The 27,653-nt window shown below is 37.4% G+C and overlaps 1 protein-coding gene across 2 annotated transcripts; it reads right to left on the bottom strand.

Annotated features, from left to right (window-relative positions):
* Nucleotides 1-185: 185 nt before the first annotated feature.
* Nucleotides 186-27,653, bottom strand: fgd6 (FYVE, RhoGEF and PH domain containing 6). 2 transcript variants are annotated; one of them, XM_079398679.1, is made up of 22 exons: nt 27,422-27,653; nt 26,840-26,942; nt 23,367-25,383; nt 14,927-15,035; nt 12,530-12,597; nt 12,388-12,418; nt 10,157-10,308; nt 9,761-9,917; nt 8,684-8,771; nt 8,343-8,393; nt 7,804-7,862; nt 7,648-7,719; nt 7,487-7,555; nt 6,436-6,519; nt 6,266-6,345; nt 5,984-6,083; nt 5,350-5,493; nt 5,163-5,265; nt 4,782-4,876; nt 4,509-4,637; nt 2,397-2,545; nt 186-2,313 (listed from the first exon to the last, which is right to left on the bottom strand). In XM_079398679.1, the coding sequence occupies exons 3-22, from the start codon at nt 25,379-25,381 to the stop codon at nt 2,277-2,279; spliced, it is 3,792 nt and encodes a 1,263-aa protein (XP_079254805.1). In that variant the 5' UTR covers nt 25,382-25,383; nt 26,840-26,942; nt 27,422-27,653; the 3' UTR covers nt 186-2,276. The 2 variants fall into 2 exon arrangements, with proteins under 2 accessions (XP_079254805.1, XP_079254806.1); XM_079398680.1 differs by lacking the exons at nt 26,840-26,942; nt 27,422-27,653 and having other exon boundaries at nt 23,367-26,617.

The raw sequence follows: 27,653 nt of genomic DNA, 5'->3' as shown, positions 1-27,653 counted from the left end.
AATTGTGTAATTTACATTTATATTTATATTCAGCAAACCCTTATGAAAATAAACCATGGTTTTACTACAGATAAAAAAAAAACATGCTAACCACAAATTAACCATGGATTTGCTGCACAAACCATAGTTTAACCATGGTATTTCCAGTAAAACTGTGGTTATACAAATGATACTATACCAAAAAACATGGTTACTACACTTTTACTTTAATAAAACCATGGGGGAACATACCCCAAGTCATTATGAAACCAAATTTAACCAGACATACATACATGTTTTCATATTACATTACATTATTAAAAATTATTTGTACTTTACATTTATGTTGGGGCATAGCCTACTCCCTTGAAATCCTCAAGATATTAAATTACTTCAGGATGAAAAACCTTCCTTTGGGATGCAACGGTGAACTAGTGCCAATATGACAAGAAGCATCAGGAATAGCAATTATATTTTTCTTAAAAGTGGATCACATGAAGGAAAAAAAAACAACAGTGGTGTATCTAATTTTTCCCCAAATGCAAAACAATCGTACAAAATGTAAACAAACATTCAACACACAAATGTGATCAATATCGAACATATTACCGTAAGACAAATAAAATCCATTCCTTGGACTTGTTGCACTTCAAACAGTGAAAGATCAGTGGCTTTCTGTGGCTGGAGCTGACGAAGGACCTTAGTGAAAACTGTAGAGAATATAATCAGGTCATACTCATTGTCAAAGTGTTAAGAGAGGGGTCCTGAACAAGGTGCATTAGAGTATTTAATGTGTGTTACATCTTTCCCTGATAAGAGCACTAGTTTTTCTCTGTATTCACAGCCGGTGTGCTATAATGTCTAATATAGTTAGTTAAAACAGTGCTGAGTTAGCCAGCCTGGCACTGTGTCTTTACAACCCATAATTCATTGAGGCCATTAAACATCCGGAACTATTTTAAATACACCTGCATTATATTACCATTTACAAAATATGTACACTTCCAGTTCTGTCCAGTATAAGGTTTAGAAGTCAAAACACCTACTTTGTACAAAAAAATGCTTAAGATTATTGAAACATTTTTGTAACAGTAACAGGCTGAAAGCCAAATAAAAAGGGCCTTTTTTTCAGGGAATACAAGCAGAATAAATATGTATAAATTGTTCATAAAACCACAAATTGCTGCATATAATGCATGAATTGTTCATAAAAAGAACATGCTTGCATGAAATGTTTCATGTAATGCATCAATCTTTGTAAAAAAAAAAAATTACGGAAAAGCTCACATTCCATGCATGAACTGTTTGTAAAATCAACATGTAATTTTTTAACATAAAAATGCATGATTTGTTACATTCAATATGTCGGTCATTCATAAAATCATTTTTACGTAAATCATTGCCGGTAACGCATGCGCTGTTCGGGTTTGGGTAAACTGTCACAACCACAGTGTAAAATTTTAGTTTAAAAAAAAAAAAAAACTACATTTTTGCCTAAATGGTCAAGTTCAATGCATCAATCATTTGTAACAAACTTTCACCATCAATGTCCAACACAATGGTTTTATGAACAATTTTTACATGAAGTCGCTCTGTGCTTCACGATTAAGGCCCAGTCATTTTTTAAGCCCTCTTTTCCCAGCTTTCACAGTTGAATCCAAAATCTCCCATAATGCACCATGCCAGACTGCACGGACTGCGCCGCATGACCGTGCCAAAGGTGCGACCTGGCATCAGACATTCCTTTGTCATACTTGCTCATGCACATTCAGACTTGACTATGAATCACACCCCTGACCAACTCTTTTTAAACCCTCTTCAGGCAACAAGTTATACTGCAATTAGATTCAAACTTCCCCATTACATCATAATGGAGTGTTTCAGAAAAGTGGGCAGGATTAATTCATACTTAAATATGATTCATAGGCAAACCTAATGGTCAGGAGTTAATGGAAACTGTATCTAGAGCTCATGACGTTTTTGACCCTGAATGCTTTGTGGGCAGGATTCATGTTAATGTTAAGCACCAAAAGGAACTGGCACAGACAGGCAGTGTTTCCTAAAAATGACATTAGGAACCAAATGATGGATTAATGCCTCACAATGGAGGCAGACTGAAGCAATTTACCTTCATTAGGGTGCTTAAAACAGATTAATGCATAAACTACATCTACCAGCATCCTTTGCTTCAAAACTGGGTTTTGATTTATGCATCTTTAAACTCACTGCCTGTGTACACGGTGCAGAGACGCAAACAAGCGACATTTATTCATTCTATTTAGTCCAATCCAGACCAGTCAAAGGATCATGGCCTCTTGAAACGCTTCAATCCATCTGAAAAAAGAAGCACAGATTACGAATCTTAGACTAGACTCATAAAACAAACTCTATACAACTCCATACAAGTGCCCGTGTACCTCTGAGCAGTGGGGATGTCCTCTGCTCTGAAGATGTAGTAGAGTGTGTTTTTATGATACAGTTTAAACTGCATTTTTTGAGCCGGTCCTGTCTTCTCCTCTCGGAGGAAGAAGCCCAGCAGCGGCTGACTCTCCAATGCCGCAACATCCTGAAAACAACGCATCATCATCGCATGACAGCTTGTATTACGTCATACACATCTGCACACTCTCATGATACTATGAATCAAAAAAATGCCAAAAAGCAGTGTAGGGGAACAATCGACTAAAACAGTGATGCTACTAACGTAATTATGGTTTTCAGTATTGCAAAAATAGCCGTTTACATAACAGTTTTTCTGATAAGCTAAATGTTTCCAACAAATAATCCTATAGCTTTGCACAAAACTATAATTCAAAGGTCATCTCAAAACTGTCCATGCTGCTTGTATATGCTTTAGGAAAGGAATGTGACATGTTTAGTCATTTATCGCAATGTTTACGATGTTGGTTTCTTGTATCGTAGATAGTTTTGCTAACCATGAGAGGATTCTAGTTTTGTGGACATTGATTAGGATCCTTTTAGTTTTACTAAAAAGTGTGACTTTATATGTTCAAATTGGATGCTGAAATCTTTATTATTTATGTATCATTTAATGTAACTTTTACAGTAACCAGTTATCTTTACTAACAAGTTGCACGGTAGCATGACAAAGCGCTACATTGTTGATTTTGGTCACATTGTGAAACCATTTTTTAAGTAATTATTGTAAAATCATTGTTACTTAAAATTTCAGTGTAAAAATTCTTATAAAACAGTTTAGTGTTGGACATTTTGATTCATTTTAGTACATCACTGTTCAAACTAATTTCATGAATGAAGTGGTTAAAAAAAAACATTCATAGAGACTGAACTAAAGTTCCTGTGTGGATTTTTACGTCTTTTTTTTATAGCGATATACTGACAATTGGCAACATTTAACTAAATGTGTTTACCGCTTAAAGTATATTTATATAAATCTGTTCATTCATATGTCTTGTGCCAAACAGATACTGCTGCTTTCATTCCAAAAATTATATATATTCTGTTGGCGCCGATAGCCTTGTAGGCAGCGTGTCGACGTACAGCGCCGTTGCGCTACAGGCGTCCCGAGTTCGAATCCAAACTCGAGAACCTTTCCTGATCCCGCCCCCCTATCTCTCTCCCACTTTGCTTCCTGTCAGTTCTCATCTGTCCTGTCATAAAAGAGGCGAAAATACACAAAAAAGAAAGATATAATCTGATAATGGTTGTATAATTAGAAACATATACCTGCTTTAAATAGTTGTAATAGTAGCTAGTAGCAAATCAGTAAAAAGTATTTCAATAGTTGGCTACTTTTGGCGCTTTTCCACTGCATGGTACAGCTCACTTTTGTTTTCCACTGTGTCCAGTACTTAGTACTTTTTTTTTTTAGTACCACTTCGGCTAAGCAACTGTACCTTTACCAAAATGTGATGTGTAAATCCTGCTGACCACTGATTGGCCGGGGAGAATTGTCACTGCCTGCGTCATTGAACTTGCGAAACGAGACACAACAGACCTGCTAGATTTAAATCAGCACAGCCAGCGAAGGATCGAACGCAACTTTTTTTTTTTTAAAAACGCAACTGTTTTGAACGAGTGAACCTTTATTTAACAACCAAAAAAATGGCTGTTTTGTGGTCTGTAGAGGAAGTACAGACACTTTTTGTCAGCCCCAATTGCCTCGTGGCTGTTGCGCTTTGGGCGTCCCGAGTTCGAATCCCGGCTCGCAGACATTTCCTGATCCCATCCCCCTCTTTTTCTCCCACTTCACTTCCTGTCTAAATACTGTCCTGTCATAATAAAGGCAATCTCCCCCCCCCCAAAAAAAAAAAAAAAAAAAAAAAAAAAAAAAACTTAACTACTTTTTGTTAGTAGTGTACCTTGACCAACAATAGTAATGCTGCCAAAAATTATGTCTTTTTTAGGTAGCTTCAATGTAATTAGCTGTGTGTTAAATAGTTTGTATTGTAGTGTAGCTACTTAGATAATCATCAGTCAAGCTTCTATTGATAAATTATGAGTAGCTTCCAAAATACAAATTTATTACATAAGTAAAGGTTGCATACTTCACTAGCGGCGTACGTGTAGAGGACTTTGTTCTTAATGACGAACCACAGCCTCTTCCACGGTTTTTTATGGGCTTTGGATCTTTGCAGATATCCACTCATGGAGGAATTCTCAGTGTTGGCAGACACCTGTGAGCGAGATATCATTTAAATAGTAACGTATTAATATGATGTCAGTGTTGTGGTAGAAACAGAAACCTTCATTACAGTGACATTACATAACACAAATGCTGCATGCCGTTGCATTATGGGTAATGTACAACTTCAAGTCACCTCTTTGAGGGCAGAAGGAATCTTCTTCTGTTTTCTAGAAAAAGCAAATGTTGAACTCCGCCCACTAGGGGAAACGGTCACATTGGATTGGTCACCTATGAGACGAAAGCAAAACAACATATTAGGGAAAAAAATATGTAGTGTTTGCCTGTGCAACCCCACAGCTAGTGTTGTGCTTTCTAATTTCAAATTGCTAAGATTGCGTCTTATATTTTTCCTATTGATAGCTTTTAGTTTTAGTTAACAATGCAACACTGTTGCTTATGTTAAGTATGAGCAAATACCATTAAAAACAAGCAAAAAACTACTAGCGAAGAAGTGGGAGTAAGAGAATATGAAAGAAGAGTAGAAAAAGTGGGTTTCTCAGCAGAAATCTCATACCCTTGTGCTGTAGTTTGATATAACAGTGGTCACACACTCGTGCCAGCTGATTCTTTAGGTATTCCAGGTAGTATTTATTGGACGAACATGCCTGACACACCACCTGTTGCCACATCAAATGCACATCAGGCCTATTTGTTCATTCCAAAAAATGAAAAAGAAACAAATCTTAGAACTTATTTCTAACCTTTCCGCAGGCACGACAGTGATGGCGTCTCCAGGTGAGCGTGAACTCACACGTGCAGATCATACACATGGTCGTTCTCAAATCTGGAATCCAGATAGGAGCTTTAGAGCCCAGCGGTAGACCATCATCAGAGATTCCCTCCAACTACATAGGAATAAAATAAACCATTAAATAAATATTGAGTGCATCTTTAGGAGCTCCATCAAAAAGTGTCTAAAATATCGTCCTGCAATCTGTTGCTTTTTCATTTGGAAGATCTGCTATTTATTTTTTATTTTTTTATAGTATGTCAACATGTTAATCAACATGAACATGTTTTGTCTCATATTCATCTTTTAATCATATTTGCAAATGTCTTGACTCCACAGCCAACAGAGCAATTTTGTCTTTACTGTTCCAATACTTACGGAGGGGACTGTATGTATGTAGGTATATATACATTTATTGGTGCATATTTTACACTTTTTGCACAGCTCTTAAAGCATTAAATCATAAATCAGTATTATTGTATTTTATGTCATTTTGCATCTTAAGGAAACGTTTTAGCAGTGCACACGCATGTCAATGAAGACCCTATAAATTTGATGAAAACAGAAAGATACACCTAAAATCAATCACACTTAAATGCACCCACCTCTTGGCTTCGACTGGAAAAGAAAGATATCTTCTTTCTAGTGTAGTCATCTATTGCTTTAGCGATGGCTTCCAGCCATTCGTCTCTTTCTGTGGCTGAACTGCAAACATCATTTAAGTCTGTGATTTCAATTTAATTAAACATAAGTACAAAAAATTGTTTTGGCACAAGTGATCAAAGGATCATTATGGTGTATAATTATTCTGTCCACTGCTGATATCTCTTTTATGCAGACCCCACAAATAAATCATTACATGATGTGTGTGTGTGGGTATTTCTTACTTGGCAGACAGTATGAAGGAGCGTTCCACACTCTCAATGTTTAACTCATTCTGATAGGCCTCCTGACTTGGTTTGCTCACCTATCGAAGACGTGGGACACACACACGTTACATTTCTTGTGTGTGTGTGTGTGTGTGTGTAAGGGAGTATTATGATGGTGGATATCTTACCTTCATGCCAGCCAGAGAGAGCATGCTGTTGACTTTATACTGGCCAGACTGAACGGGTGTTGTGTACAGCAGAATATCATTAAACTGTTACGAGAAAGACAATTTACTGGATGTCCAAAAATAGCGTTACACCATCCACATTTTCCTGTCATATGTAGCAATTTCCTGTATTGTAAATGACCACGTTAATGCACATAATAATACTGTTTTTTGGTCACAGTTCTGTTTTTTTTTTAGTTTCACTACCTTGAATATGATTAGATTTCAGAGTCGGAAATATCAATTTTCCGGGTTATTATCATTGACTAAAACTAACAACTAAAAACTGGAAAAAAGCTGAAAAACAAATATCATGATGCAAAATTATAGATACTATATAACCAGTGGTGAAATGTAAATCAGGTCCACTCCATAGACTGTGCAATTATTTATAAAGCATATAAAAACAAATAAACAGAGATCATAAGATAGGGACAAAGATGAAAAACTTAATCTAAATGAATGATGAAAATTAGAAATGTTGCTTTGGCAAATAATAACTTAAGTTAAAGTTGTTGCACTAACTTGAAATAAATATAAACTAAACTGAATGAAAAATACATGTAACCTAAATATCAATATTTAAAGCAAAGTAATAATTAAAATGACAAACACAAAGAGAAAATGTAAAATAAAAGCAAAAAAGAAAAAGTATAAAAGAATATAAAATATACTAAAATAACACTGTCCATTTTATAATAAACTAGTGCTGTCAAACGATTAATCGCATCCAAAATGAAAGTTTTTGTTTACATAATATATGTGTGTGTACTGTGTATATTTAAATACACACACATACAGTATATATTTTGAAAATATTTCCATGTATATATTTATATTACACAAATATTTAATATATAAACATAACATTTTTCTTAAATATATACACGCATGTGTATACACACATATATTATGTAAACAAAAACTTTTATTTTGGATGTGATTAATCACGATTAATTGTTTGACAGCACTATAATAAACATTTGATCAGCATTTAGATCAAGTTTCTTACCAGGAAGAACATTCTGGGCTGCATAACTTTCCTGGAGAGTTTCATCAGAGTGCCCTCCTTTAAGAAAACCTGCATATGCAACAAGAGCATGTTAGGTTAGCAGCGCAGAGACCTCAGGCACTGCTCGGACACGATTAATTAGTGGTAATTAAGTGTCTTACCCTGCCAGGCTGGACGATTTCATGGTGACCGTTCAGACTGTACTGAACCTGCATCAGCTTCTGAAAGTTATCCTAGAAAAATGAGATGCGTGTTATAAGTCAAAGTCATTCATATTTATGGTCTTAATGGTGGTTTGGCTGTGTTTGTTGAGTTACCCCTTGCTTCATGATGTCGTTCGCGTGGTTCGCCACTTCTTTCACCACACTGAGAGCAGCTGGGGAAACCAAACAAACAGAAGTTCAATAAACATCACTTTTTTCGTACAAAAAATAGTCAAAAGCTTCACAGATTTTTTTTAATTACAGATAAATTATTGTAAATTTGATTAAAAAAAATTTTATTTAGTGTCTGATCTTTTCTTCCTTATTATGACAGACGTCTGAGTGAAATGCCAATGTCAATAAGATCAATAACATGCATTTAGAAAATAGAAAGGGTGAATTAAAAAAACATTTACAGATATTTTGGAAGCATCTATGAAAATTAAGAATGTCTGTCAGCAGCATTTATGATTTTGATGAACGAGGATGAGGCTAGTCTAAGACAATGGCCCTAGCTGTAATTGTTGGTTAATGTGATTTTATTTTATTTATTTACTGGGTCTTGCTCATTTACTAAAAGTGGCACCTTAGCTGCATAGTATGAGTCCCTACTCTAGTGTGTATCATTTCTAGGGAAAATGGTGTGATCTTACTTTGTGTGTCCTTATAGTCGGATGAATCCTCAGGAAGGTTCTTCAAATAATCTGAAAGAGACATGAATATTAATTGGAAGATTCAAAATTGGTTACACATTTATTGTATTCATTAAATTACTTGAATTACTTTAAGTTTAAGCATAAGTTTGTCCAATGCAAGAAAACCTTTGAAAATCAAATTCACTTTAATTTAATCAAACGGTTCCTCCTCAGCCAAATCTAGCCAAAACTCAAAAAGTCCACTAGCTAAAACAAATGATGTATCTGGTGTATTTGGCTTCCTGATATCCACTTGTTCTACTGTTGATTGCCATGTGTACTCATCTGATGGTGTGTACCTGTGAGCAGGAGCTGGTATTGAGGTATCCGCTGCACCGGTTTCAGCAGGTAATGCTTCAAAGCAAGACTAGCACAGCGAGGGCTCATCTAAAAATAAAAAAGCTAAATCTTAAATGTGAAGCATTGCCAAATGGTAAAATACTGGCCTGGTTTCCATTACAGATTTGTGCAAAATGTTTGCGATATTTTATAAATGTTGATTTAAAAATTTTAATAAATTCCAATTGCAATAATGGAAATGGAAATGCAGTAAATGACTGTTTTCAAACAGGTTTCTCTGTTCTAAAGTACACATATCCCCGTTAACAAAAGAGCACTCAGCATTGATTAATCAGTGTAATAGTATATTATGCACTGTGTGTTATGTAGTATGTTATACAGCTTAGATTACAGATACATTAGAAATATTTTTATTTTATCTACTAAATACAATGTGATTGGAGAAAGCTTATTTTCGGCTTTCTTACCATAATTTGTTTTATTAATGATAATAACATTAATAATAAAGTTAAACAAATACAAACAATTAAACAACAACTACTGAAACAGTGTCCAGTGTTTCCCATACAATATCAACACTGACCGCCATAAATCGATTTTCCAAAAGACTTTAACTTCGTTGAATAAACATGAGCACTGCACATTACAAAATCAAAACGCGGTGCATGTGTTTTATATGAATTAATTTTTGAATGGAACCGACTGTTTTCCGAAAAGTTTCGATATAATTTTTACTCCATCTTTCCTGTATGGTCTGATAAAATAGCATTCATGAGCACAGCAATGCTTTATTTTACAGCTGTTACCAGGGAAACCACTATTTCTGCCACTCCAAAATGACCGTCTGCTGTACTGTATATATTTTCACATAGAGTGCAAGTCTGTGGGAAACACTGGTGCCTCACACACAAACATATGTTTTTATATCATGGTTTCATATACATATAGAAATCAAACAGAGTATTTATTTAATTAACTTGTTATTCTGTTTATTAATCCCTTTTCATCATGGAAAGAGTGTATTTTTTACATCATTATAAGGATATTTATTCCCATAAAGATGGACATGCACAAACCTCAAACTGACGCACAACGTTAGCAAAAGGAGGATTTTTGCGACATTGTTCATCCAGCAGAGCCACATTACGGTCAAACTCTCGTATGTAGGTAGAGTACATCTTCAGATACGGACCTTTCTGAACAAAGATATCAGCCAATCTCTGATGATCAGACCTGCAGTAGTCAGAGAGATGCCCAGAAACAAAACTGAGAAATGTAGGAATTTTTATTAGAATTTAGACTTCTTAAAAGATCAATAAATGCCATCCAGCTTCAAAATACTCTCATTCTTTTGCATGCTTTTTTGAACCCTCTCTGCTGCTATCCACAAAACATACATGCTACTCAAACACAAAATTGACATGAAATTCATTCACTACACATTTAGCTTTCATATTGATTATGTGTGTTACCAGTGAGCTACTCGCTCCTCCAGCTCTTTCAGCAGGTCTTTATTGAGTTCGTAGAGTTGGGGCAGATAGTATAAGATCTGATTCAACACTTTCTCCTCCACCAGCAGCTTCCCGCTCGCACGAGCCGCTTTGGCAACCGCATCCCGGAAATCCTGACACAGAAATGGAGATGTTAGCTACTGCCAACAAAACAGAGACAGCTAGACAAGAGGAGTAATAGCAAAAAAACATGCGTCAACATCCGTGAATTCAAACCATGACTTTATTTACTAGCATTTAAACTAAAATAAAACCACAAACAATGCAAATCTGAAGTTTTCGCGATAAATCTTTCAAGATACAATTAACAGCGCTCATCTAAACATTTCCAAACACAATCAGGGTAAAAACAAACAAACTGAAGCGCATAAACTGACAGCCCAGTCCATCTACAGCTTTAACAGGAAGTAGAGAGAACATTTTCTCTCACAAACACACATGTCTTTAGGACAGCTGTTTGGGGTCACGGTCAAACAAGTGGGCTAAAGGGAGGGTGGGTGTAATTTCTTTCCGAAACTCTCTCTGCCGTTGATCTCTTATTCGTCTACCACAGTCTCTCTGGACAAGCTCTTCCTCCCGTCTTTCCTCTGCCGTCTCTTTCCTGTCTATTTTCATTTTCTTTACATCTCTCTGAATAGGGATGGGTTAGGATTAGTGCTGTCAAGCGATTAATCGCATCAAAAATAAAAGTTTTTGTTTACATGGTATGTGTGTGTGCGCAATGTGTGTATTTATTATGTATATAAATACACACCCATGCATGTACATATTTAAGAAAAATATGTTGTTTATATATTAAATATTTATATATATATATATATATATATATATATATATATATATATATATATATATATATATATAATATAAATTATATGAATATAAATATTTACATGTAAATACATGCAAATATTTTCAAAATATATACTTTTGTATTTATACACACACACATTATAAATATACACCGTACACAGATATATTATGTAAATAAAACCTTTATTTTGAATGTGATTAATCGCGATTAATCGTTTGACAGCACTAGTTAGGATGCACCACTACTTGTCTAACTAGGTGGCTATTAAAGTCGGCTGGAATGTTTTAAATTTTTCTTAGAAATGGTGCTTTAAATTAGATAAATGAAGAGTGGCAATGTCTTGGCAGCGTTGTTATTGTTAACTAAAAATAAAACTAATTTCTGCACCGGCAGCCTTGTGGCATACAGCACAGGCATCCCGAGTTCGAATCCCAGCTCGATGATGTTTCCCGAGCCCGCCCCTAAAAAAACTAATACAAATTGTTTGATATTTTAAATAAAGCTAAACTACAATATAAATATTAGATGAAAAACTTATTTAAACTTATAGAAATTTTGGACCAAGTAATAGTTAAATAGAAAATTTGCTAAAACTATACCATTTAAATAATAAAAAAAAGGTAAACGGAAATTAAAAACATGCATACAACATATGTTATAAAACATACACATAACAAAATTACTAAAACCTAAACTAAAGATAAAATTAAAACTTAAAATATAAAAATAAAAAAGTTAGTTCAATATTATAATACTATAATGACACTGCTGCTTAGAGGGTTTAGTGTGTTGACAACATTCTGTGCTTCAGAAACAGTCTACTTTTAGCATGCAAACGATCTGTGCTCAATAATACATTTCTGACAACTACTGTCAGACTTGAAGTTTATTGACCGATGTATTTATAGTAATGACAACTTAGCCTCAAATAACATAAGAAATACCTTGCCCTATAGACTTCCATTGTATTCCATTCATTTGTCCTTTTTGTTTCTTAAAAATATAAGAGACGATTCTAAATATTATTTTGTGGCAATCAACATAATGCATCAAACGCTGTTGACAGATGAACTTGTATTGAACCCAGAACATTTCAACACCATCGGATGGTATTGAATGCATGTAGTCTTGTAATCATTTGTCCTGATAATACACTTACACAGAGCATACAGCTGCTCATTAAATCCAAAACAAAACTGAGAAACATGTGTCTGTGTGTGTATTTTCCTCTATGATCCTACTGTGACCATGAAAATCAAACACTATTCCAGAACACATTCATATGAAATTAATAAAACAAACAAATGACTGAACCCACACTTCCACTATAAACATAACTCTTGATTAAATCTGGATCCAGTGAAAACCGATGACTTACAATGTGAAGTAACTTCAGAACGTCCACAAATCTGCAAAGACACAAACACACATCCAAAATATAAACTCAACAAATATTTCACCGTCAATGTGTTCATATAAAACTATTAAATATGAATATGCATTAATAAAAGACTACATACACTTTCTCTGAGCTCATGATCTCCATTGCGATGTGGACCACCTTGTTTCTCTTCGCCCTCTCTACCTCCTGAAGACATACACATTAAAATGCTGTTATAATATTAGACCAATTTAGAATCTATTATATAATTTTAAGTGCCATTAACTTACACAGTTGCTACATCCAACCATTATTACCAACAGCATACAGCCTCATAGCAAAACAAATGCACTGCTCCATGTAAGCGTGTGTGTGTGTGTGTGTGTGTTGTTATGGGCTGGTGAGAGGCTGCCGTCTTTATTTGGATCACGGTCTGTCTAAATACAAGGACAAAGTTTGACTGAAAGCACCCCCTGTTTCTCAGATCGGGGTGTGTCTGGGGGTCTCTCTGGATTATCTCGAGACAGAAAGTCTGCTGGACACACCTTCCCAAATCTGATTTATCCACAAGTGATTGGAGTTCCTACTTCTTCTAAAGTTTTTCTCTTAAATACAAGATGAATAACAACATTCTCAATGCATTTAAAGGGATAGTTCTAAATTCTCACATTGATTTCTATCCCTCCTTTGAAAGCCCATTCCACCAAACCTTTCACGCTTCAAAAAGTTCATAAAGAAATTGTAAAAGTAATCCACTTGAATGTAGCGGTTTAATCCAAATCACTTTATATGATAAACAGATTTAATTTAGGCTTTATTGACATATGAACATTGATCAACGCACATACATCCACACATCAAATATGGTAAACTGAAGCTCAACTGTACTTGTGCGACATGAACCTCATTGGTTCTTGGTGAAACTAAAACATGTTTGCACTGGAGCTTCCAGTTACCTTAATTGATGTGCTCTACGAATGTGCGTTAATCAATGTGAATAATAGCCTACATTAAATCTTTGCGCCAAAGTTTCGGCAAATTGCTTGATTATTGAAACTTCAATTTTTAGTGAACATGACTTACAATGGAGGGATAGAAATGTCTCAGGTTTCATTAAAAATATTTTCATTTGTGTTTTAAAAATGAACGAAAGTCTTTAGTTCCGAGTTTGGAATTTACATTTTTTGATGAACGGTTACTTGAAATTCATGATTTCGTAATTTGTGAAAACACAATATTCAGAAGTAAATAATGTAGGATGGGACTTAATTTTAGGGATTTAAAGGTGAGGCATGCATTTTTTTAAAACACGCTTTAGAAAACCGAGTCGGGCCAGTACCAAAACACACTTGTAGCCAATCAGCAGTAAGGGGCGTGTCTACTCATGATGCGAGGAGAGAGCGCCCAGTGCACATGACGGACATTAGCTGAGCGACAACAGAAAGATAGAGATTTGGCGGATAAAAAAAAATAAGAGGAAAATGTCTGCAGAACAAAAGAAGGCTTTCACCATGTCTACACCGGATGCAACATCTATGCTGTCTACACTGGACGTGACAAGGTTGAAAATCATTTGAAATTTGTGTCAATATGTCACAAATCTGTCGCGGCAGCAGTTTACTGTCGGTGATTTGTCATGTCCCATCCAGTGTAGACAGCATTACTGATTATAATGAGTTCTATTGTGCGGCTTGCGTCCGGTGTAGACACGGTGTTATCCTAAGGCAAGAAGTAGGACCCGTGTAAATATCGGGTCAGCTTTCCTGCGCTGGAGAGAACTCAAGGAGTGGGAAGGCCTGCGATCGGGCACAGAGGTTGCTTTGTTTCTTCTCAATAGGTGGGTAAACATGCTTTGTTTCACAGAACTAATCGTTGCCGCAAGTATGTGTGGGGCAGATCTATCAAAATAGGGGCAAGACCCCTTTGGGGTAGGGACGTGTTTGTTTTGGTGATTTCAAATGTCAACATTGGGTACCAGAAATCACTTACCCCACCTTTAATAGATATTTGTGGTTTACATTTTTCCTCGCCCACATGGCCTGTTAAATCAGCAGTTGTTTTGAAGATGGATGTTGTAAAACGATTGTTAAGATTTAATCAACAGTATGCGTCATACCACTGTATATTTGATTGTAATTTTTTTTAACTTTACAACCATGTTGATCCATGCTAAAATTACACAAACTTAAAAAATCGTTATTCAATAAAGTTTGTCAACTTTGCTGAGGCCAGTATGCAATTTTGTCACAATAATCTGCCGCGTAATATTCAAGTCCTGTGGCTATACTGTGTATTTCAATGTTTATCCCAGTGCAGTGTCCTGCCTCATAAACTTCCATTGTAGGTGGATTTAATTTTTTTGTTTGCATTAACTCTAAGAGAGGAGTTGAAATTATTTCCTGTGGTATCGGAAGAAACAATCACAGATGTTGTCACTATAGCTTAACTTGTGCAGAACCAGGAACATTCCTTTAACGGCATGTCAAAAATGACCAACAGTGATGTGGTCTTGTGTGTCTGTGTAAAGGTGTAGTACCTCTTTGTCTTTTGAATGGCTCATGTCTTCTTTGCTGGAGTCAGAACTGTCGCCATCTTCCTCATTAGAGCTCAATCCATCCTCTGACAGATCACCACTCACAGAACATCTGTCATCCAACAGAAAGTACACTCATTCAGTCCAAAGTAAAAGCAATCAAACGTGTTTTTCACTGATAGATGGTAATTGGCTCACAAATATGTGCAAAAATAATACATTAAAATGATGCAAAAATATGTTAAATACATCAAAATTTTAAACTTTACCCTATTTATTTATTTGCTTTCATTGTATGGAAAAGAGCAGCATGAACAATCTCCTAAATTTCTGCTTTTTTGCTCCACATAAGAAATGATGTTATACATGTCTGGAGTGAAATTTGGGGTGAGAAAAGCCATTTGAATTTTTGGGTGAACGGTTCCTTTAGCATCCAGCACCAAATAGCACAAGCAAACTCTCACGCACACTCATGCATTCACACACTTTCTCCCCTCTTTCTGGTTCCCCTCGCTCTCATTCTTTCTCCTGCAGCAGGACAGAGCTGCTCTTGTTTACAGCTTATATAAACTCACTCTGCAAAGAGACACATGCACACACACACACACACATCCATACACAAGCTCTCAAGTGCACAACCTCTCTCACACACAGAGATACCCAGACAGGAGTTTGGAGTTTCTGTCGTGCCTGGGCAATTAGTGTGAATGTTATTTACAATATGAGCTATCTATCTATTAAGGGCACTCAAATTCAGAAGCTGGAATGTCCCGAATCTGAATATCACCAAATAAATTATAGATTTTTACCTCAGTGATGGCTCAAAAATGACAATAATTATAATTATAACAAACTAACTCAAAATCTACACCATAAATGAATGAATAAATAAATAATTGAATACTTTTTATATGAATTTTTTTTATTTGAGCTCATTTGAAACCTACAAAAAATTATTTTGTAGATATTCAGGATCCTCAATTTTAAAAACAATGGTTCCAAAACTATAAATAGTACACAAACACACTCTCTTAAGCTGGGTGCACAGATAAGAGTCCTTTATGATTGTTGCATGTCAGACTGTACAAACATATTCCCAGCTATAAGCCAAGTCGCACTGTGGGATCTCAGTTGTCATTAATGTGACTCGTTAAAAATGGACATCATTACTCTGTGACTTGTTCAGTGATGGTGAGGCGCATTCACATGCAGAACTATAATGGTGGCTAGCAAACAAAAACAATCTCTAAATGTTAATTTTGGTAATGACTTGCATTGGAAAAAAAAAATGGAAGCAAGTGGTGCAAGTAGTGATTTGCTGTTGTCACACTAATTGCATCATTAAGTTTTGTGCTCGTAATGGATTTTGATTTGATGGTCATCATAAGAGAAGCCATACTGCAGGACTGTGCCTCAAAACTTCTGACACTGGCAGAATTTGATCAAAGATTATTGGTCATTAATCAGCTGTCAGTAAACATGTCAAACTACTATTCAAAGACTACAGATTTTGGTCTAGGATCAGAGGAATCTTTAAGGATTTGCGAAATTTGTACAGTGTGCAAAATCATACAATGGGGACACTGCATAGACTTCTGTTGTTTTTATATACAGTACTGTGCAAAAGTCTTAGGCCATTAGTATTTAAAAAAAAGATTTTAAGAGTTATTTCTATATTTTGCTGTTGTGTAATGTCTCCAAGACACTTGAAGAAACATGCCAACAAACCTACCTGAAAAACAATGTAAGTGTACCTAGGACAAAAGCTGTTTTAAAGGAGACATATTATGCCCTCAGGTGTGACACACCGGTGTCCCCAAAATACCCCACAGATCATTTATTATATCATTTAGAAAATGCCTATTTTGAGTGGAAGCAGAAATGCACTGTTTTCATGCATGTCTCTTTAAATGCAAATTAGCTGCTGCTCCTTTTCCATAAGAGGGCTGTGCCTTTACAGCTGTTACCTCAGATACTCTTAAAAAAACATCTGTTTGGTTTTGATTATGTCTATCGCGCTGAAATCACGAGTTTTAAAGCCATATCCGTTTAAACTTCTGATATACGGTTTTCCGAAACACAAGCACAGAAAGCGGCTGTCACTTAGCATGTGAGGACTAAACTAAGTTCTCTTTCATGTCTTATTGCACTTAAACAAATCCACTGCCGTCCACAATTCTCGTCTCCTCTGAGACTGGTGCTCTAAATAGTGTTCTGTAGGGCTGGGAAAATAAATCGATGCATCGCGAATCGAGAAATGATTCAGCATTCTTTCTCGAGTCGATTCTGAGCTTAGTTGTGAACAGCAGATGACACGGCGTGCTTTAGTCATGTCATCTGCTGTAACAGTCGTACTCTTCTTGTTTCCAAATCCTTACACACACTGGAACCTAAAACAATCATTCATAAAATTGGAAAAGGTTGAAGTGAATTACAAGGGTGTTCACAGTGGGCTGTGTTTACATTAATCTCGCGTCATAAAAGCATTCTGAGCCGAGGTGTATTTACATGACTCAGCCGAACGCACAAGCGCTCTACAGCACTCTTCCTCACGAGCATTTGAGTGTGCAGATAAAACCTAGATTAGTGTGCCATCTGCTGTTAAAATCTAAGCTTACAGTCGATTTCACAGCGAATCGCAATGCATTCGGAAGCCTTAAGGTCATTGCACACTGAGTCTGAAATTTTCGCACGATAAAAATAAACACGACCTCACGATTATAGCACAGAAAAACTCAGATTTTCATGATAAGTCACCTTTAAACGCAAAGGGTGGTCACATTTAATGTTGATTTGATTTAGTTAATAGACGTTAATTGATAAATAAAATCTATGTATTGCATTATTTTTGAAAGGATCCTCACTTTACAGTATTTTTACTACAAGTGCCCAAAACTTTTAACAGTACTGTTGCTTTGCAGGTAGGATTCTTGAAGCGTCTTAGAGACATTGCCAAATTTCTTCTAGATTCAGTCTGTCTCATTTCTTTTTGTTTCAGACGGACTGGAAGATGGTGAGATCAGATCTCTGTGTGGAGCTCTGGCTGTTGTCAAACTCCATGTCCATACAAAAATCTCACTGCATTATTACAATTAATGGCAAAAGGAATGTTTGGAAATGTAAACTGATATTTCCTACTGACACACTACAACAAAAGATAGAAAAGCTTAAAACCATTTTTTTTCTTGGTTTGTTGGTGAATACTAATGGCCTTTTTGAACAATACTGTACTGTATAGCTAGTTATAAGTAACATCACATAACTCTAACCCACTCATTGCTAACCCAAAAGCAGGTTTTAGGAGATTTTGTCAGGTTTAGCTCACTTCTGGGTACAAATTTGTCCCCAAAATATGGTTAAGTAGGTACATAGATGCACATGTTTCACTCTAAGTGCTTCAGCATGACTCCCATTAACTAACAGAGTCCAGTGGCCAAATCAATTTAAGAGAAAGAGAAAGTGGTTATGTTTTCAGAATGCAACACTAGCATGCTTCCTACAGCATACTGTGCATCTGAAACAGTATGCAAAAATTAATTTCAGAGAACTATATATAGTACACATTTATAAATAAAAAGTTTTTAAAATCTAAACACAAGATTTCAAAGATTTTTGCAGTTCAAACAAGTGAGTCAGGAAAGAAAGAAACAGATTTGCATTGTGAAACAGTATTAAACAAAGTGTATTCTGCACTGTGTTACTGAGAGATTAAACATGATCATGTATTATTACTGGGATCAAGGGCTGCAGCCCACATGACTGTAACATATTTGTTGGTAACAACTTGCTGACAACTCTAAACACACGACCACAAACTAGATTCAACGTCCTGTGCATCTGGAAAACAACTGCGAAATCAGCAAAATGCTGTAAGTTTTCACCGTCACGGAGACCCCCTCACTGACAAGCCGATGTGTGATGGAGGTCAAGAATGGGTTTATAAAGTCCAGAGTCATCACAGTAAACACACATCACATGTTTCCAAATTTATGATTCTTTTTGAGCTACAGGCTTGAAATTAGTTTAGTAGACAAAAATAAACCGTGCTTACGTATGACTTTCTATGATAAAAAAAATGATGTTTTCGAATGATGTCAGTAATACAGTCAGCAGTTGGGATATTTTGCAATCAGAATGAGACGATTCACGGTTTACTGATATGACATGATTTTGCTACTTTGCTGGAAATGCTGTAATGACAAAGCATGACTGTGAGCCAGAAGATCTCAGTTGAAAATTCTGAGGATGAGAGTGTGAGAGAAAGAGTGTGGGAGAAACAGAGAGAGGGAAAGGTTATTTTCCAGTGGCTCAGCTCTCTTCTCTGAAGACATTTCCTGCTCTGGCCACTGAAAATAACCCACAGGAAAGCGGCCCAACCTGGACTAAAAGAGTGGACTGTAACCCTCACGCACACTTCCATGATCACACAGATCAAACCAATATAGTGGACACATTAAAATATATAGCAAAATATATAAAAATGTGATCCGGATTCTATAGTTTTGTGACTACTGTCATAATTCCATGACAACACAGAGGAACAATACTGTTGGAATCACTTGCAGCAATCACGTTTTTCCAGCTGATGAATGATAAAAACATTCACAGCCAATCAGAATCCACCTGGCTTTAAAGCGCTCAAGCATTTAAAGCAGCAGATGACATAACTGCAACACACGCTGATAAAAAAAACAAACAAAAAAAAACATTGTCCATTGGTGTGGACGTTAATATTGTTATTGTTATCTTTATAGTTATTGCTCTTGTTGAGACCAGGTTAATGTTGCGCAGGCATTCAATCAGGAAAGATGTGACTGTATATTATCATTTACAGACATGACTTGGACCTGTCTGTGAATGTTTTTTTGGGGTATTCTACTGACTGCCTGATTAGAAATCCTAAAATATAGCTTGTCTATCTATGAAGCCTTTTTGCCAGTGCAGTAGTGTAGTTATGGCATCTACTGGCAGAGGCTAACTGTGTCAGGGTTGGGTGCAGGGATAGAGCGAGGACTCAAATGCAGGAGGAAAATCGGGCTTTATTAATTATAAAATAAAATAAACAAACAAACAAAAACTACCCCGTAGGGGAAAACACACTGGCAAGGCAGGGCAGGGCAAGACAAGGCAAGGCAGGACAGGACTTCATGAGGGTAGGGTCGACGACGAACCAGCACGGGACTGCAAACACAAGGAGATTATAAAGGGAGCCAATGAGGAGGGTAATGAGGTAAACACAGGTGGGGAAATTTAACCAATAATTAGGAAACAAGGTGGGTGGGGTCAAGACAATTGACATGAGCACATGGCACATAGAACCAAACAAGACAAGCCATGTGCTCACCCAAAACAAAAACACAAGCACATGGCCAGCAAAACAAATCACTAGCCATGTGCAAGACAGGACACGAACACGCAGCTAACGAGGACTCATAAGCTGCATGTTCACAAAACATGACAAACATGAAAGCACAGATCAAAACAAAACAAGAAAAAGCACGCGGCCGAAACCGAACCGCGTGCCGAACAAAACACACACACACACACAGACAGAGGACAGAGGAGCGCACGACCCGAGCAAACTCGAAATCGCACGCTCCCCAGCAAGAACAAACCTGGAGCGTGAGTGTCCGAACCCCGACACGAAACCAGAACAGTGTCTGAACAAGACAGGAGTGCCGGGATCCGAACACCACGCCCCAACATGAAACAGAGCACGCAGACAAGAGAGCGCGCAGCTCGAGCACACTCGAAGCCACGCGCTCACCAGAAAACAAGACAAGAAGGGAGTGTCAGGGCTCCGTCACAAAACCATGAATAAACTAGACCGAAGTGACAGAACCCTGACAAACTGCACCATGCAACCATCCAAACAGTGATCCCTTGTTCATAACCACCAAAATATGTTGGTTATTATGCCTAGTCATTTTTATTATATAGCTTATAAGCAAGTTATAAGTAATTACACATAACCATAGCAAACCATTGTAGAATATTTTAATGGATTCTCAATGTTAAACACCCTGCTAATCTAGCACTGTGCTATTCTATTAGCCTGTTAAGCTAAAATAGTACCTGCAAGTTAGTACCAGTGTTTGGGGTAACTCATTACAAGTAACGCAAGTTATGTTATCAGATTAATTTTTCAAGTAACTAAAGAGGTTATATAATACGATTTCACCTTTTTAACTTTTGTTAGTGTGTAATGTAGCTGTGTGAGCATAAATAACATCTGCAAAGTTACGAAGCTCAAAGTTCAATGCAAAGGGAGAAATTGTCTTTTACAGTATTAGCATAGCATCGACTACAGCGAACGGCTGGTAAGGCACTACAACAAAATTATTCCGGGTTAGTGACATCATAAACCTAGATAAACCCCGCCCCCATGAACATGCAACGCTGCTTTAGAGAAGAGGAAGAAAACTAGGGTGCACGTAAAAATCTATTCATACAATGTATGAATTGCGATTCTGTCTTTTAACAATTCTAATGGATTCACAAGTTTCAGAATTTTCCATTTATACACTTATTTTCAAATAGCTATGACAAGCGTTAAACGCGCATGCGGTTGCCATACTGTATTAAAGCTTTAATCATGATAAAAGCGTATATTAAAATCTAACTCTAACTGGAATATAAGCAGTGAAATAATAAACAGAGTATCTAAAAGTATGAGACAACAACAAGCAAAAAACATAGGCCTACTATTAAAAGCCGTAGTTGCACAGGTTCTGCGCGATCCTCTTCACTAATATCCTCTGCGTCTCAATCAGGCTCAAATTGATAAGCAATATAGACGACGTCATTGTTTACAATACAACCGGAGCACATGCCGCTGAGCTGAGGGGCGGGACGTTTAGACGCGCACTAGAGGCGGTTTAGCCAATCACAACACACTGGGCCAGCTAACCAATCGGAGCCCATCGTGTATTTCTGAGGGAGGGGCTTCATAAAAGCAGGAAATGATCAGAGCATTTATCAGAGAAGGGACATAGTGGTGTGAAATAAAGGTAAATTATTTGAAAAATAATGCATTTTTTAACAAATGAAGCATTAACACACGTTAGATTGGACCCCATAAACACAATCAAGCCTAGAAAAAAACAGTCAACCACCCCTTTAAGTAACAAATTCCTTTTAAATTTACAACAAAATATCTAACAACCTTTTTCAAATAAATAACGCAATTTACTTTGTTTTCAAATTTATTTATTGGCAGCTCTTCTGTCCCTGTGTTGAGAGGTGTCAGGGGCACTTCCTTCAGCCTGAGCCTTATTAATTTCACTTTTGGTGTAATAGGGCCTTTACAGTTCCCAAAAATATAACCTTTGGTGTAACACATTACTTTCTATAAAAAAGTAAGTAATGCAATTAGTTGTTATGGAGTAACGCTATATTGTAATGCATTACTATTAGAAGTTATTTTCCCAAACACTAGAATTCGTCAATGTATTTTCAATGAAATATACTGTAATACCCAATTTTCCCCTAAATTGTTCAAAGGATATGTGATATATATTTCTAATTTAGGCATCAGGGTTGACTTGGCACAAAGCTGTAACCATATCTGTAACCTCAATCAATCAGATTGAAAAGTGATAAACTGTAACAATCCTAAAGTATTTTTTCATTAAGTGCATCCCTTAAATCAAAACAATTAAACAAGACAACTGTAGTTCAGGATGGTGATATGAATAATGGCACTTCTGTATAAATACACATATGTGCATATGTATATGAGCTTCCCTCCCTCCAGGACATCTACACCAGGCGGTGTATAAAGAAAGCCCGGAGGATCATCAGTGACTCCAGCCACCCGTCCCACAGACTGCTCTCTCTGCTGCCCTCAGGAAGACGTCTCCGCAGCATCCGATCCCGCACTAGCCGACTGAGGGATAGCTTTTTTCCTCAGGCTATCAGGCTAATGAACAGTCAAAACTAATATACCTACAGCATAATCCCACTTTACAGTATACGCACTGCACTTTAATCCCATACAGTTCAAACTGGACTACCAGTACACTACTGCACAAATACAACAATCTTTTTGCCAGCACCGGATACCATCCAATGCACATCCATGACATTTGCACATCCGGTTTATATATAATCTGCTGCATCTTCGCATATTACTGTGTGTATATAACGTAGAATGTGTACTACATACTGTGTATAATGTGTATCGGTAACTGTATGTCTGTCTAATAGTACACTGTGTGTACTGAGTATATGTATGTGTATATTACACATTGTCATCTGTATAAGTCTGTACGTATGTATGGTAATGTCTATATGTAAATTGTTTATATGTTAATTGTCTATATGTAAATTGTTTTTGCAGTGTCTGGAGCACGCTCTCAAGAATTTCACTCACGAAGGCACACGTGCTGTGGTGATGTGACAATAAAAGTGATTTGATTTGATTTGATTTGTACAAACTGACCTGTTCACATCACATGGTTCCTGAACTTCATACACGCCTGTGTCCACATCCTGGCTGGAATAAACCCAGGGCAGGTTCATGTACTCTGGAATCTCCTTGTATAATGGGATGTTCTCGTATTCCACCCCACAGTCAGCCTCACTGTCACCTTGAGCTTCTTCATCATCGCCAGGTGCGACCTGATTAGTGGGTGTGGTTTTATGCTCCTCGTATTCTGCATCAGTACGAGTGCAATCCAAGGACTGTCCACTGCGAAGCAACCTCGGAAGCAACCGTGCATACACCCGTAGCTCTAGAAGTTTCCGCAAGCTACGGCGTGTTTGATCGGAGCGCACCAACGGCTCAGAAGATTCGGATCCGGTTTCCACTCGCTGAAGATCTGCAGAGGAAAACGACTTCGCCCTCTGTTTAACGAAAATAGGTCCCACACCTCCAGCCTGTGGCTGGCTGTTACTGCGAGTCGGCTGGTTTCTACCGAAGAGAGGGATGTTAGGAAGAGCCACTCGCCATGAAGGTTTCTCCTGAGGAGGTGCCGGAAGTTCTCTGAATACGGGAGGACTGGAGTTAGGAAGCGGAGGGGGGGTTTGCGTTAGCGGAGGCGTGTTTTGCTTACGCAACACGACGGATGCAGGAAGACTGTTTCGTTGGGGCTTTTTAGGCATGACTTTCGGTGACTTTTCCTCCCCGTCCAGAGACGGCTTGGTTATAGCTGCCACTTGTGATCCACAGCTGAGCTTAATCTGTTTAGGAAGACTCTGAGTTATTGGGTATCGAGCAAAATCTCCATATGTGCCATCATCATCATCGCTTTGCACCTCCTCATCTTTACACTTAACCTCTTGAAGATCTGAGTGGCAATGCAAAAGCAAGTTGTCCACTGATGCTGAGACCTTGCATGAGGATTCAACCATTTGTGGGAGGGATTTCTGTCGAGGTGGCGGAGCTGGAGGTTGCGACCCCTCCTCTGCAGCTGTGTTCATGGAAGCTAAAGTTACACCATTTGTCGGAACTGAATAATGGGTGGAGTCTAGATCAGGAGGCAAGTCTTCAGCATGTGCACTGTGAAAAGAGTCTACTTTGTGCAAAGAATCAGTGTTGGTTGAGGAGTCAGTGTCCGTGTTTTCCATGTTCTCTTTAGGGGAACATAAATTTAGAGGTGTGTCCATGTAGGCGTGACAGCTTTTCAAAGTATTTTTGGGATTTTCTAGTAATGTGTCTGTCTGAACGCGTTCAGGAGTCTCTGTAGGTGCATCTGCTTGAGTGTCCGAAGGTGCAATTTCCACAACATTCTGCCTACGAAGTGCCCTCCGAGGGCGTCGTGGATGGGGTACAGGCAGTGGCTTGCTGGGTGGTGCAGGAACACCATCATTGTCATTGGTGCAAGAGCTAAAAATGGAGTTTCCGGTGTGTTTCTGCTCTGCAGACCATTCCTGTAGAGGTTCCGTAGGACTGTGTCTTGGGATCTGCACAGAAGTTTGTTTTTGTGTACCTGACTGGTCCTTTTCTAGTGTGGCAGAGTTTGGTTCTTCCTGTGCCTCTGTGGAAGTATGGCATGAGTCCGTGGGAGCATGCATTTGCTCCCGTTCAGATCGGAAAACATGTTCCAATGTGTCATTGTAAAACAACTGTTCTTTTGGGCTGTCCCCCTCTTTGAAAACCCCTACCTCTGCTGTTCCACATACTTCCTTAGAGTCCTCTGATTTGCTGTTACCTAGTTGATGACCTTGAGTACTGGGTGGTATAATGTAATGTGACAGGTGTGAGGATAATAGAGCAGGACCCCCATTTTTGGAGACAGGGGGAAGTTGGGGTTTGCAGGGATCTTGTCTGGGCTGGAGAGGTTTCTGAGGGGCTTTGGGCAAGCATGGTTTGGGGGCAACAGCAGGTTTTCCTCTCTTGTGCACAGTGGGTGAAGGTGAAGGCAGCAGGATCTCTGGTTTGGGGGCAATGGGGGGAGGTGATGGTTTCTGCGACTGAACCAGCTTGGGTTTGGGGGCAACTGGTGGTTTCTTCATTCCTACATAAACTCACACAGAGAAGAAAGAGAGGGAGTATGAATAGACTAGCATACCACATACACACAGCTGAACACGATGGGTCACGACTTGAGCTCAAGACAGAAATGCAGCTCTGAAACATACATCGGTATCTACACATAGAAACTTTTGATTTATTTGATTCTCTGCTATTAGAATTGGATGAGTTTCTGTAAATGAAGCTCTAGTACGAGTTACTATCAGGTCAAGATTTTGTCATCATTCACAATAATGCTTAATAGCATATTCTAAGCAGTGGCTTCTAATATCCAGAATCTAAGGTCAGACTTTTCCTTTTATAGCCCTTACAAAAAGCACTGATTATTGAGACAAAATAGGCTACAGGTATGCGGAAATAAGAGTTCATGTACCAAGAAATTATGTTAGATAAATGAGTTTAACATTTTTAGAGGCATTCACCAATGTTTTGATTTTGAAGAGCATTCAACTTTAAGAATGAATGGATAACAGGAAATTCTAATTAAGTGCCAGCTCCATTTATTGAACCGTATATGACAGCTACAATGTTGATGAAATAAGCATGTTTTACAAACAACACAGGTATCAAATGTTGTAGGCATTGGTATTATATCCCAAACTATTCTGTTACGGTTTAATTGGAATAATTGAGTTGACATACACTTCCAGTCAAAGGTTTTTCATGGTTTTTAAAGAAGTGTCTTCTGCTCACCAAGCCTGCATATATTTGATAATAAATGCTTTTTGAGCAGCAAATCAGAATCAGATTTCTGAAGGATCATGTGATGATGCTAAAAATTCAGCTTTAAAATCACAGGAATAAATTAGATTTTAAAACATATTCAAATAGAAAACAGTTCATTTAAATAGTAAAAATATTTCACAAAATTACTGCTTTTCCTGTATTTTCTTGCTGAGAAGAGACTCAGCCAATGTAATATTGTTGAGCTGATGAAATTACAGGTGAAGGATGGTTTTGATGTTGCCTGATTTATAAATGTTCTTATAAACATATTAAAGTCTCAGATATCAAACAGGGACACAGCTGCTTTTTTTATATACATAAACATTTTTAGATTTTCTCTTGTAATCTATATGAATTACTAAATTATGGAAATAGTGCTATGCTCAGAACTGATAGCAGGCATGGGATATATGCTAATTTCTCAAGAATCAGTGTGTAGTAAACCCCCTTATTTCCTACAAAATGCAGTTACTACAATTATTGTTCCCTTTACTTCCATTAAAAAATATAAGTAAAATAAAGATCACAAAGATGTTTACATGGTTTGAAGCAGATCCGGTTAGTTTTAAAGTAACTAACTTACAGTTATCATTGAAGATCCTAATAGTGCAAGATTTTGATTTCAGACCTCTCCTTTAATAGATGTCACAATTAATGATAAAAGAAGAAAACAACTGTGCTGAATTCACTGAATTCGGGAGAGAAAAAACAACTTTGGTTTGTCGATGCTCTCTTGAGGAAATGTGGTCTTCCCAATCCAAGACTAATCCTGGAGGCGCCCTCCTCCTCCTCCTCATTCTTCTCCCGGAGCTCCTGCTTCAGTCCAGGATCGATTCAAGAGAACAAAGGAAAAAGTCAACTCTAACCAAAATGGTTATTTGTGTGTAAAAACCGGAAAGGAAATAAGAAAGGTTAAAACAAAAAGTCAAATCAAAGTATTCCGTGGGGTTTCCATATATATATATATATATATGTGTGTGTGTGTTTTACATACATTTATGGAATATATATATGTATGTATATATATAGTGCCTGGGGGGGAAAAAACTGGATAAGGCTGAAAATAGAATTTCAGGGGAAACATGCCAAAATAAATCCTTACCTTCTTCATCCAGGAACGTGTTTAAGCAGTTAGCACAATATTAGCCTCTAACAGAGAATGGGCTGCTACTTCAAGAAAGTTGCAATATTTTAATGAAACCGTTAGATATCGCAACATCCCTAGGTTTCTGACTTCCCTGCCTGGAGGCTTGTTCAACAGAAGTAGCTGATGTTTATTCATCCAGGAAACTAACCTGTACTCATGATCCCCAAACGACTCACTTTACTCCATGAATGAGCTGCATTCAGCACAGTTCCTTTAGATTCACCGCTTTTCTTCTGGAGGGACACATTGCAAGGATATATCTTCAAAAGATCCCCCAAAGGCGTTGTATTTCTAAGTTGTAACGTATTCCATGGTTTTTGCCACCGCTTTGAGTAGCAGTACTTGACCGCTTTTGACGAAGTCCAGTCAAAGAGTTTAAT

The sequence above is a fragment of the Barbus barbus genome (genome assembly GCF_936440315.1).
Source record: "Barbus barbus genome assembly, chromosome: 39".
Taxonomy (NCBI): domain Eukaryota; kingdom Metazoa; phylum Chordata; class Actinopteri; order Cypriniformes; family Cyprinidae; genus Barbus; species Barbus barbus.
Note: the sequence above shows the minus strand (reverse complement) of the source record. Positions and strands in the feature narration are given on the sequence as shown.

What these genes read in the sequence shown, in the direction of transcription:
- fgd6 (XM_079398679.1), bottom strand. Translation starts at nt 25,381, where the DNA reads ATGAAGAAACCACCAGTTGCCCCCAAACCCAAGCTGGTTCAGTCGCAG. An exon ending in GCCATTCAAAAGACAAAGAG is followed by an intron (nt 12,598 to 14,926) that starts GTACTACACCTT and finishes GTATGTCTTCAG; the next exon opens with GAGGTAGAGAGGGCGAAGAG. An exon ending in TTCCTTCTGCCCTCAAAGAG is followed by an intron (nt 4,638 to 4,781) that starts GTGACTTGAAGT and finishes TCTCGCTCACAG; the next exon opens with GTGTCTGCCAACACTGAGAA.